The sequence below is a fragment of the Selaginella moellendorffii genome, unplaced genomic scaffold (assembly GCF_000143415.4).
Source record: "Selaginella moellendorffii unplaced genomic scaffold, v1.0 SELMOscaffold_66, whole genome shotgun sequence".
NCBI lineage: Eukaryota > Viridiplantae > Streptophyta > Lycopodiopsida > Selaginellales > Selaginellaceae > Selaginella > Selaginella moellendorffii.
The window spans coordinates 326851-338427 of record NW_003314327.1 but is presented as its reverse complement, the minus strand read 5'-3'; the positions used below and the strand labels follow the sequence as shown (position 1 = coordinate 338427).

General features: G+C 47.3%; 6 protein-coding genes across 7 annotated transcripts in view; 4 read left to right on the top strand and 2 right to left on the bottom strand.

Annotated features, from left to right (window-relative positions):
• Positions 1 to 2448, bottom strand: part of LOC9649495 (DEAD-box ATP-dependent RNA helicase 16) — a 5332-nt gene extending 2884 nt beyond the window's left edge. The window contains exons 1-14 of the mRNA XM_024659106.1: positions 2285 to 2448; positions 2078 to 2230; positions 1934 to 2023; positions 1750 to 1878; positions 1593 to 1693; positions 1420 to 1537; positions 1236 to 1367; positions 1113 to 1178; positions 886 to 1062; positions 723 to 818; positions 534 to 674; positions 405 to 487; positions 313 to 350; positions 44 to 258 (exon numbers count right to left, since the gene is read on the bottom strand). Coding sequence (XP_024514874.1) covers positions 44 to 258; positions 313 to 350; positions 405 to 487; positions 534 to 674; positions 723 to 818; positions 886 to 1062; positions 1113 to 1178; positions 1236 to 1367; positions 1420 to 1537; positions 1593 to 1693; positions 1750 to 1878; positions 1934 to 2023; positions 2078 to 2230; positions 2285 to 2428 — 1683 coding nt within the window. The 5' untranslated portion in view covers positions 2429 to 2448. The remainder of the gene's footprint in view (positions 1 to 43; positions 259 to 312; positions 351 to 404; positions 488 to 533; positions 675 to 722; positions 819 to 885; positions 1063 to 1112; positions 1179 to 1235; positions 1368 to 1419; positions 1538 to 1592; positions 1694 to 1749; positions 1879 to 1933; positions 2024 to 2077; positions 2231 to 2284) is intronic.
• A 92-nt stretch (positions 2449 to 2540) lies between these two features.
• On the top strand, positions 2541 to 3398 carry LOC9649494 (elongation of fatty acids protein 3-like). The gene has a single exon (XM_002985220.2). It carries the CDS (start codon positions 2541 to 2543, stop codon positions 3396 to 3398), a length of 858 nt encoding a protein of 285 aa, XP_002985266.2.
• Positions 3311 to 4485, top strand: LOC9649493 (peptidyl-prolyl cis-trans isomerase CYP21-1). The gene has a single exon (XM_002985219.2). The coding sequence runs from the start codon at positions 3667 to 3669 to the stop codon at positions 4321 to 4323; it is 657 nt and encodes a 218-aa protein (XP_002985265.1). The 5' UTR covers positions 3311 to 3666; the 3' UTR covers positions 4324 to 4485.
• LOC112340525 (RNA-binding protein 25-like) lies at positions 4358 to 6009 on the bottom strand. The gene is made up of 2 exons (XM_024659096.1): positions 5627 to 6009; positions 4358 to 5562 (listed from the first exon to the last, which is right to left on the bottom strand). Exons 1-2 carry the CDS (start codon positions 5950 to 5952, stop codon positions 4554 to 4556), a joined length of 1335 nt encoding a protein of 444 aa, XP_024514864.1. The 5' UTR covers positions 5953 to 6009; the 3' UTR covers positions 4358 to 4553.
• An 86-nt stretch (positions 6010 to 6095) lies between these two features.
• Positions 6096 to 6859, top strand: LOC9649492 (cytochrome c). Its single transcript, XM_002985218.2, has 4 exons — positions 6096 to 6162; positions 6221 to 6354; positions 6422 to 6555; positions 6621 to 6859. The coding sequence occupies exons 2-4, from the start codon at positions 6243 to 6245 to the stop codon at positions 6708 to 6710; spliced, it is 336 nt and encodes a 111-aa protein (XP_002985264.1). The 5' UTR covers positions 6096 to 6162; positions 6221 to 6242; the 3' UTR covers positions 6711 to 6859.
• A 158-nt stretch (positions 6860 to 7017) lies between these two features.
• Positions 7018 to 8366, top strand: LOC9649273. Of its 2 annotated transcripts, none has more exons than XM_024659174.1 (6): positions 7018 to 7186; positions 7306 to 7388; positions 7461 to 7673; positions 7743 to 7858; positions 7921 to 8120; positions 8177 to 8366. In XM_024659174.1, the coding sequence occupies exons 1-5, from the start codon at positions 7039 to 7041 to the stop codon at positions 8084 to 8086; spliced, it is 726 nt and encodes a 241-aa protein (XP_024514942.1). In that variant the 5' UTR covers positions 7018 to 7038; the 3' UTR covers positions 8087 to 8120; positions 8177 to 8366. The 2 variants fall into 2 exon arrangements, with proteins under 2 accessions (XP_024514942.1, XP_024514941.1); XM_024659173.1 differs by having other exon boundaries at positions 7921 to 8134.
• The last annotated feature ends 3211 nt before the right edge of the window (positions 8367 to 11577 follow it).

Here is an 11577-nt window from a genome sequence, read left to right as displayed (position 1 = left end):
ACCAACAAGCCAGAGGTGAAAATGCAACCAATATGACACCAACAAGGAGCCTTACACCAATTGACTTCAAAGGGTCCTGTTCCCAGTTCTGCTTCCTCTTCTTGGTATAGCTCACTGAAGGTCGACCAATGGCCGCATTGGCGGCTTTCATCGCTTTCCCCGCTGCCATGACCTCTGCGTCGCGTAAGTACTCGGGTACCGAGCGAAGATGCTGAGGAGGCTGACGCTTGCTCAGAGGCTTGTCGTGCTTTAGCAGCTCTGCAGGAGTAAAACAAGAGTGAAGAAAGAAAACTTAAAGCCTCAAAGACTTACTCAGATCAGCTGGATTGTCTTCGAAGTGTGCTTTCAACCTGAATGTATAAAGCGCATGAGACATAAGATAGGGACGAATGCAATGGTTTCACCTTTCCGAGTTCAGAATTTCCATTTTCAGCTCCTTCGCACGCGCTTCCCTAATCGATATTTTTGTTACACCCCGCGCAACGTCCTGTTAGTGAAGGATTAATCTCCAGGGCCAGAGATGGTAAAGGTACCTCAGCTCTGTAGCGCAAAGACTCCACGGCGCCGCTTGTAATTGTAGGAAACGGCAAAATTCGTTTCTCGCCTGCATTTCCACTGTCACCAGATAGAACATCCTCCAGAGACGATAATAGCCCTTCATCGCCTTCACAGACCTGGAAGCTTATAGTTGTTCAGAAAAACATACAAAAAATTAGACTTACGAATGACACAGCTACTCCAGCATTTCCAGCTCGACCAGTTCGACCAATACGGTGAATATAACCGGTTACAGTTCTTGGCAAATCGAAATTCACAACCTAGTGTAAGTACATATCACATCAATCCTTTAGAAAGAAAAAAATAAAAATAAAAAAACCACCATACCGTATAAACGTTTTTAAAATCCACGCCCCTAACAACTCCAAATTCCGCATCCATAATCCTCTTCTTGAGTTTCTTTCTGTTTTTCAGTTTTCCACCAGCTTGATCCTCGGTTTCTAGCTTATCAGACTTGCCATCGTCGGTGGCTATCATGTAGTCAAATAATCCCAAGTTAAATTCCTGCGCATTCAGCCGAGGTATGATTGTCGTCGTTTCTAATATTGGAATACCTTCAATATGTGTAAACGAGAATTTTGAGGAAGCTCGGCATTCAAAACTGCGGATTTGATGCCGAACTGCCACAATAAAAACTTCTTCAGAACAGGCTTTTGGAAAAAGGCCTTTCCACGTACCTGCTCGAGGAACAGTTTGATCTTGAAGCTTGTATCGATAGCATTTACAAATATCAAGGCCTTCTTCTGAATTAACTCAAAGCGTACGAGTGTGAGCAGATGCAAGAGCTTGTCCTCAGCTTCGCAGCGAACCTGGAAATCGAGTGTCAGACCATGGAACTTCACTAGCGCAACTCCAACTCACCATAAATTGCTGGACAGTACTGGGGACGACATCGTCCTTCGTAGAACCATCCACTTCCGTGAGCGTCAGTGTAACCGGATCATGAAGAACGAGCTTCTTCAACTTATCAACGTCTGCACTGTTTCCGAAACAAGCACGGCTTAAAATTAGACTGACATCAGTAGCATCCTGACCTCGTCGTAGCGGACATCAAAATGCACTGGCACCGAGGAGGAACATGCAAAACAAGCTTCTGCAGATCCTCCTCATAACCATATGATAGTAGCAAGTCCGCCTAACAGTGATCACGATCATTACCTGGGACACGAGCAAGATCAGCTATTTCCTTACCTCGTCAAGCACCAAAGTAGCAAGTGACTCCTTTAAAGATGGTGCCGAGATTGTGCCATCCGCTATGCACGAAGCAACGCAACCAGGTGTAGAAACAACAATGTTTGGACGTCTGGTCACTGCCCCTTTCTATCAGAAAAAAAAATCAGTCAAAAAAAACACCGAGAAAAAGATCGAAGCATACCACTACAGCTGACGACATACTTGTTGTAAGTTGGACTGCCGTAAGAACTCCTCCAGAAAAATTTAATAGAGACTCTAGCTCGTCAAAGACCTGGGAGAAATCTATGATAGATCTTTTCCTTCGTCTACAATGATTTAAACGAACCTGTTGGCAAAGCTCTCTCGTTGGAACAAGAACAAGAGCCTTTAGACCGGTAGCATTCTCCGTATGCGCTAGAAGTTTGTGGATCATTGGCAGTAAATATGCGAACGTCTTCCCGGAGCCGGTCTTGGCTCTTCCCACAACATCCTTCCCCTCCTGGGAGTAGCAACAAGGAATGATTTCCACGAAATCCCTGAGAATTTCACTCACCAGAATGCGTGGAATGGCCGTCTGCTGGATCAGCGTCGGCTTGGGCAATCCGCGCTTGGCGATGGCTCGCAGTAGCCTTGGATCCAAGCCGAGCTCCTCGAAACCAAGCGCTTCCTCCTCGTCCTCGCCATCGCCGTGAGACATCGAAGGTTTAGGGCTTTGTAAAGCCCTAAAATTTAAACTCTCTTCTCTGGCCCTGCCATTAAAACTCGAGAGGGATAGCTAGAGAGAGAGAGGGAGAAAGCTCGGCGAGGCGATGGCTATGGCTCCAGTGGATCAGCTCTTGGCGACGATCAGGTACTATGCCGCGGACCATCCCATGGTCTCCCACTTCCGCTGGGACGAAGATCACACGCTGGGCGCCTCATGGGGATTCGTGATCTCGGCATTGGGGATCTACGCGGCGGCGATTCTTGTCCTGAAGTTCCTGACGAGCCTCCGGCGATCTCCAATCCCTCTCGGCCCGCTCCAGATCCTCCATAATCTCGCTCTCCTCGCCGGATCGGTGGCGATTTTCGCCGGATGCCTCCAGGCGACGCTGGTGGAGCACGAGCAGAGCTCCTGGCTGTGGAAAGCCAGCGGCGGCATCGACTGGCTCTTTTGCTTCCCGGTGGAGACTCGCCCTGTGGGGCGGATCTTCTTCTGGTCCTACGCCTTCTACCTCTCCAAGTTCGTGGAGCTCCTCGATACCCTCATCATTGTTCTTCGCAAGCGCCGCCTCACGCTCTTCCACGCGATCCAGCACGCCGGCAACCCGATAATCTGCTTCCTCTGGCTCCACACCGCGCAATCGCTCCAGGTGATCTTCCTGCTCGTCAACACCGCCATCCAGACGCTGCTCTACTCCTACTTCCTCCTCTCCAGCCTCGGATTCGACCCTCCCGTGAAGGAATTCGTGACGCTCGCGCAGATCCTCCAGTTCGCGATCGGCATCGCGGCGGCGGCGTGGGTGGCGCTGCTTGTTCGCCAGAAATCCGCCAAGTGCTCCGGGATGGAGCCGCTCGCCGCCAATGCGGTCTTCTATCTCGCGCTCATGCTGCTACTCACAAATTACTACATCAAGATCTACGTGAGGAAGAAGCCGCAAACCAAGAAGAGCAAGAAGGCCCAGTAGAAAAGAATTGGGTCGGTCTTCCATTCCATTTCATTTCCATTCCTTCCATCCCAATTCCTTCCATCCCATGGTTTTTGAATTAATGGCCGAGATGAGCCTTATTGTAAGCGAACGGCCAAGATTGACAAGGTCCATTTGAATTAATTGAGCCCCAATTTAAGCGAACGGCCAGGATTGAGAAAACACAACGAACGGCTCCGATGACTTTTAATGCTTTTGAATGAACGGCTCAGATTTCTTACAACATGCCAAGCAAGAACCCTAAATCATGGAGAATGGAGCGAGGAAGAATCACAAGATCTGGGCAATCCTGGGACTAGCCGTCGTTCTTGTGCTACTCATCACGCTCTCAATCGCCGCAACTCGATCCCCCAGCGATCCGACCGTCACTCACCAGGTATTCTTCGATGTCGACATTGACGGGCAGCGAGCAGGGAAGATCGTCCTGGGCCTGCACGGCTCGATCCTGCCCAGGACCGTCGAGAATTTCCGGGCGCTGTGCACTGGCGAGCGCGGCAAGGGATCCAGCGGCAAGCGCCTCCACTACAAGGGGACGATCTTCCACAGGATAATCCCGGGCTTCATGATCCAGGGGGGCGACATCACACGCGGCGATGGCCGCGGCGGCGAGTCGATCTACCCGGGGGGAGCATTCCGGAACGAGAATTTCAAGCTCCATCACGATCACGCTGGGGTTCTCTCCATGGTAAACAACGCATCGACGGCTAGCGGTGTGAGCACGTCCCAGTTCTTCATCACCACCGTCAAGGCGAGCTGGCTCGACGGCCAACACGCAGTGTTTGGGAGGGTCTTGAGCGGCATGGACGTCGTCTACATGGCGGAAGGATCCGGCAGCTATAGCGGCCGCCCTAGAAAAGTCGTCCGGATTGTTCACTCTGGAGAGATCCCGCGAGAAAAATGGTAGAACAAAGGACCGCAAAGCTCAAATCAAGATTCTCTCCAGAAGAATCGCTTCTTGGTGGCAAAGCTCGCATTTTCGCTACCTCAAACTTAAATCCTTCACAAGATAGAGATCTTCTCGAAGATCAAGCTCGGTAGCTTTGAACAAAAAGCTCGTTTTTCACTACCTTGAGAACAAACCAGTACGTAGCTAGCTACACACAAAAGCTCAAAAACTTTTTTTTTTTTTGTGGTTTACCTCCGGCTCCTCCTATGGTGCCTGCTGCGTCGATCTTCATAGTCACTGCTATCACTTCCAGGTGGAGACCATCTCCCGCGAACAGCAGCATCGTCTTCCATTTCCTCTTTCTCTCGATCTTCTCGGTCGCGCTCTCGCTCTCGCTCTCTTTCTTTGCGATCATCGTCTCGGCTTCTTTCTTTGCGCTCGTCGTCTCGGCTTCTTTCTTTGCGATCCTCGTCTCGGCCTCTGTCCTTGTGTTCGTCATCTCGGCCTCTTTCTTTGCGTTCTTCCTCCCGGACTCTCTCTTTGCGCTCTTCGTCTCGGGCTCTCTCTTTGCGTTCTTCGTCCCGGACTCTCTCTTTGCGCTCTTCGTCTCGGGCTCTCTCTTTGCGCTCCTCGTCCCGGCCTCTCTCTTTCTCACGTTCCTTGCGCTCGTCCCTGAAACTCTCTTTCTCACGCTCTTTTCGGTCGTCTCGGTCCCTCTCTTTGCGTTCTTCCCTGCTTCTTTCCTTGCGGTCATCTTTGAGATCCCTCTCTCGCAGCTTTCGGTCGTCTTCACGCTCGTCTCTAGCAGCGGGATCTCGGTCCTTGCGTTCGTCACCATCTTCTTCTTTCTCTTTCTCCTTGACTTCGTCCCTGTCTCTCTCTTTCCTGTCCCTGTCCCTGCGCTCCCCTCGATCCCTCCGCGGCTCGTCTCTCTCGCGATCTCGCTCCTTGCGCTCGTCTCGATCTCTGGCCCTGTGCCTCTCTCGCTCCTCTTCGTTCCTTTTCTGCTCGTCTTTGGCGGCACGCTCGTCCTCCTTTCTTTTCTTCTCTGCTCGCCGCTTGTGTTCTTCGACCTCCTTGTCACGCAACTTTCGATCCTCGTCCCTCTTTCTCTTTGATTCCTGCCGCTTTTCCTCCTGAAGAGCTCGATCGAACGCCTCCCCCGGCTGCATTCCCTCGGACTTTAGCGCGCTCCTCAAAACGTCCATTTTCTGCTCCTTGCGAGCGGCGATCTGATGCGTCTGGGTCTCGGACACCCTGCAAGAAAAAGAAAATCCAGAAGATCATATCAGACCCTTCTAGGCAGAAACTAGAGACTCACTTGTCGTTCAAAGACGCCTCTCGGCTGCTCTCCAGTTCCAGCTCCTTGCGAGTCTCGGCGAGCTTGGCCAGAATCTCGTCATTGGTGAAGCCATTCTCCAGCATTTCCTCCTCCAGCTCCACGAGCCGGACCTCGATCTTGCGCATTCGGTCGTGCTCCAAAATCTCCTTGTTGGCCTTCTTGCTCACTCCTCCCGTGCCCTCGCCCGGCAGATACTCCTTGGCCTCGATCTTCCCCGCCCGCGCCCGGACATGGAATTTGTTCGCCTGGATGTAGCCATTCGTACCTGAGCCTCGCGGCGTCTGGAGACCGATCCCGTTGTACATGGCGCCCCCCAAACCCTAGCTACCGGGCGCCCAAGAACCCTAAGCTCGAGAAAACCCTAGAAGCTCGTGGGTCGCATCCAAGCCGCCCACGTGTCAAGGAAATATCGACTAAATTTCCGACACGAGGAAAGCGTAATGGAATCGAAACAGTGTTTAGGTCTTTGTGGTTCTCAGTAGCTCGGAGCTGCGGCATCGATCTGCGATTTCCAGGTATGGATCCATGGATTCTCGATCCTCCTCTCATTCGCGCATCGCGATCTCCTCCCAGGGTCTAGGGAAAAGCGAGGGGAATGGCGACTTTCGGAGACGCCCCGGCTGGGAACCCGAAGAACGGCGAGAAGATCTTCAAGATGAAGTGCGCGCAGTGCCATGTCGTGGAGGAGGGAGCTGGGCACAGGCAAGGTAATCGAAGCGATAGAGATTTCTCTGGGCGGGATCACTAACATTTCTTTTGGCTGTTTGTTTCCAGGCCCCAATCTCCATGGTTTGATTGGGAGAACTTCTGGGACTTGCCCCGGGTTTAGCTTCTCGGCGGCCAACAAGAACAAGGCTGTGGAGTGGAGCGAGGAGACGCTCTACGAGTACCTCTTGAATCCCAAGAAGGTAAGCACTGCGATTTTTTGCTCCCGAAAAAACACGCTTTTTTTTTCGTGGCGGGTTTTCTCCAGTACATTCCAGGAACCAAGATGATCTTCCCGGGATTGAAGAAGCCGCAGGAACGAGCGGATCTAATCGCCTTTCTCAAGCAGAACTCCTGACATGCTTTTTCACCGCGCGGCTGGGATTAATGGGTGGGGAATAAAGAGGATTTCCGAGAGCGTGAATTTTCGAGATCCTTTGAGAGAACTTTGATAAGAACTGCGTCTTTTTGTTCTTTTTAATTCAATTCATTCGTTCGTTGACGGTATATTTCATTCTGGTAGCACCATATTCCGGGCTGTTGCTGACAGTATATCCCTCGTCATATTCCGCTTTTAGAATATTCTACCTTCTCTTGCGGGAAATTTTAAATGATAGGGTTTTGGGAGGGGAGGGAGGGCTATGGCGTCTGGATCGGCAGCATACGCCGCCAAGAAGGGGGTGGGGATGCTGTTCAATGCCACCAAGACTGGATTCGCGGCGCTCTCGCAGGGCATCCATATGGTGCGCAAGGGCTACGCCGATAAGCACGAGACCGGCGTGCTCGAGGATCTTCGCAAGACTGGGAAATCGCCCGTGGAGCATTTGTTTGACGGTAAGATCTCTCAATTCTTGGTTTCTAGACACGGCTTGCGAAATCGAATGAGTTTTAGTGGCTGCGACCTTACGATTTTGTCTTTCAAATTTCTCCACGATTGTTTTTATTCTTTGCAGCGTTGAGGAGAGTGTACTACCTTTACCTGGCCGGATACAAGAACGAGCTTGCTGCCGCTGGTCGCTACACGGGAAAGAGAATGGTAAGTTTTTCTTTGTCCAGCTTTTTGCGCTTGGTTGTGTGTGATGTCTTATGCTATCTCAGGAATACACAGATTGATATAGAGCGCAGCAGCATTCCACTCGACGCCGTTCTAGTCATGAGCCAGTCAGTGTGCTCCGAGGCGCTCAAGTTTGGCGACTTCGAGAAAGGCATTTTTACGCGGAGCATTCAAGACTATAGGAACAAGTCAAGGATGGGAAAAGATCACTATGACCGAGACACTCTCATCCATGACGTCTACTATTCTCTCCTCTTGGCATCTGAGGTTTGTCTCGGCTTTCTTTCTCCTCAAGTTGGCGATTTTTTCTTTCTTTCTTTTTTTTCTTTTCGCCAGGCCTGTGGATCGGACTGGAGCGAGCTAGAACAGATGTACAGAGAGGCTGTAACGCGAGTAGTAGACCATGCCGAGAGGACAACAGACCCGGCCCTTGCAGACGTTGTGGAGACAAGGTAGCTTGTGGATCTTATAACTGGGCAAGTTAAATTGTTGCTCTATTTCTTTGGCTTGGCAGGAAAACAAAAGCAGCCAAGACGCTGTTTAGATTCATGACTGAGATCAAGAACCTGGCACAAGAAGCCGAGCGCGAGAGGGAAAAGGCAGTCAAGGCTGCGGAGGACACAATGAAACTGGAGGAGGAGAGATTGAAGAAGATAAATGCTGGAGAAAGGCCTCCTTAACAGTGGCAGCGGCTACCACTATAGTACACTACAGGTTCCCAAGCAAATGTAAGCACCGTATATGTCGATATTCACGCGATCTCTTTCCAGAGTTTCTCATGCTTTCTAGGAACATTATGGCATCTCCATTTCTTATTGCATACAAGGCGTGCCACTTCCATATTATTTCAAGGCGGCTCTGGAATTCTCAAGCCCCGGTTTCATGAGCGTGAAGGCCTGCGCGGTGTCACTGTGGGTGATCGGAGTTCCAATGCCGGTGTCATCCATCACCACGAGTTTGGCGTTGTTATTGGCGGGGCGGGGCTTGTTGCTGCTCCAGATCTGAGTGTCATACTGGTTGTAAACCACGAAGACTTCGAAGCCCGTCACTTTGGCATAGAGGCATTAAAACCCATGCTAGGAATTAAGGGAAGAGTGGCCATAGAATTTTACAAGGAAGTGAAGTCTCTATTTTTAGTGAGACATAAATAAATCTGAATTTCACGGAATGTTTTTAATTGTTTTATAGCAAACCAAACGTTGCTACTAAGTGCAACAAATTATATCATTTCGATTATGGCGATTGCGTATAGCGGCAATTCCAGCTTCACCACCAACACTGTGGCGTCACTTATAGAGCTCTTGACAGTAAGTTTCCCTTCCCAATTTATTTTAATACAGTTTTGAAGCACTAAGCAATTCCAGATCACTATGTCCTATTCCATATCAATTCCTTCTCTCGAGTTTGATGAAGTTAACTTATGTTACTACATGTGATGAAAACCACCATGAATAAGATCTCATTTAGCATCAAGTTGAAATGATCCATGGTTTGTCACCTATAACCATTCGTTGAGAGATATCTAACATTATGTTCCAATTTATTAGATCTTTCTCAAGCATTGTATCTGAGGTAGATTGGTATGTTAACAAGTTAGAATTCCATCAAGAGAAGCTATCCTTGACTCAACCAATCCCTACTTAATTGAGCAGCTGTTTTGTTCAAAGGGGTGGCATTTAATATTGGCCTTGTTACCACTAAAATTAGCAAGAATTACAGCACACCTATTTTTTCAGGTCATTCAACCACATAGTAGCATTGCTTGATATACACTACAACCATGGAATGGCTCTAAAAGTAAACAGGGTTTATATTAGGATTACTAGAGATAGTATAAATAAATTGCTGTGTGCATAATGATCCTGCTTGGTTTAATTTTTCTTAAATATCATACTATAATATTTTTATATAATCTAAGGAAAAAAAAAACAAAACAAAACCTCACTTTACTGAAAACCCTCAACTATCAGCTGTCAATGGCAATTCCTTGACAGCAAAAAGTAATAGGATTGGGTGACAAGTACAAGTTAGACATAACTATGTGAATGATTAAACAGAATTACACCAGTTAATTTATACTAGTGAAAGAGCCAAAATAAATAAATAATATTCTTTCACAAGCTTAGACTAAATACACTAACAAAAAAAATCTAATTAAATCCTATCAATCTCTAGTTTAAACTTTCCTACATTTGTAAATAACTTCTCAATATTATTGTTATTATTATTATTATTATTATTATGTGTTTTTATTTTTATACTTTTATAATATTACATTAAAATAATTAAAAGAGGCAGGTACTCTTTAATAAATTAAAGCAAGGTAACTACTCCTATATCATCTACAAAGGCACTAAATTTAAGTTGGCCCTTGGTTTGTCTTGCAATGAGTCTCAACAAGTAGTGTGTTTGGGCATTAACCACTAAAAGAAAGACAAATTAAGCCAACACACACTTAGTAGACTTCTAATGAAAGAGGTTTTAAATTGTCCTTTATTGTAACTTTACAAACTACATCTTGATATAGAGTGGCTGCCTGCAAGAATACCCAACTATCATACACTTTCATAGTCTAAAAGAATCAAAGCCATTTGTAATTCCTCGTCCGTAACTTGTTCTTGTGTTAAAAGCATAGTATCCACTAGCTATCTCCCTTCCATTATCTGCCATGTATAGTCTCTAGTAAAATTAGTATCAATTTCTTAACCAATGCTTTTGCAATGATTTTGTAGAGCATATTAAACTTGGAAAATTGAGCTCTCTCTCAAAAATAGTCAGCTAAAGAGTATATATTCAAAATGCCTACCATCATATCCTTGATCTTGAATTGAACACTTTTGTAGTGCACATGAATTTAGAGTTGAACTCCAAGCTTGTTGCGCTACAAAATGAGGGTCCGGTACAATCCCACGAGCATCAGCTCCCCGTATCTAGCATCTGCATGCAAAATGGTGTCAGATGGAGTTTGGCACAATTTTGGCATACTGGTGGCCTAACGTGAGGAGGAGGGTACCCCACCAATTAGAGCAGCATGGAGTTTGGGCTTAGACCCAAGTCGGATGTAGAACAAGAAGCGACATAGCCCAATGGGAGCCAAGCTAATGTCTTAGATGGTCGGATATGCATTCCAATCACTATCCCTACTATACATTTGAAACCCCCCATAACCCCCCCTGAGGAACACACACTTTGGGCTTTCACCCCAAGCCTCCCTTAATACCAAGAGTTAGTCTCTGGGACAAGCTCGAAACTAAAAGAGTCACAAGATTACCCTCATATAGTTGAGGCTGGTGCTCATGAATTTGAGACTAGAATTGATAGCCGTGGGAGGTCAAATATATATGAAGACATAAGTCCTTGAAATGGTAGCGAGGGCTACCTTTTATAAATGCTGGAACAAACCCAAGGAGTTAGGGGTGTGCTTAGAGGATGAGTTGGTATTCTTATCATATGGACGGATAGTCCTAAAGGGCAAAAGTAGCCCACAAGGAACGGGAAAATAGGTCCTTATGAGTAAGACATGAATACACGAAGTTGTATTCTAGTGAGCTGACACCTCAAGATAAGACCTTATAGGTCATTGGATTAGCAAAGTCCAAAAATGTTGGATGATTTAAGTAGAGTCAAAGAATGGTCCTAAGGGATTAGTAAAAAACATTTGGACTAAGGTGCATTGAGCCCCACGAAGGATGGGGAGGATCATAAGATTTAAGTGTGAGAATAGTGGGTATCTTAGTGATAGCAGAATGTGCCATACTAAAGTTATGGAAAAAAGGTTATCAGAAGAAAGCAATTTTGACACAAAATTGTGTCTAAACTATATGGTGTAATGCTAACGGATAGTTGGCAGTTTTGGTCTTAGCAAAGACCTAGACACAAATAAAAAGTGTCATAAAGGTAAATTCGTAGAGCTAATGGTATGGAGACACCAAATATGCCAAGACGTGATGGCTTGAGGTCAAGTTAGCGGGTTCACAATGTAAGCGACTAAATTTTCCATTTTACTTTAGTCACTTAACCGCACCTCCGACCACTTGGAGGAGTCTCACTCACAACCTCCGTAAGTACTATTTTGGACTTGGGCTTACTAGGCCCGAGAATGGCACCCCTGCCACTCAACTTCGTGCACTTGGTCCAAGTCCTCCACGTGTCCGATCCCATGACCAACACC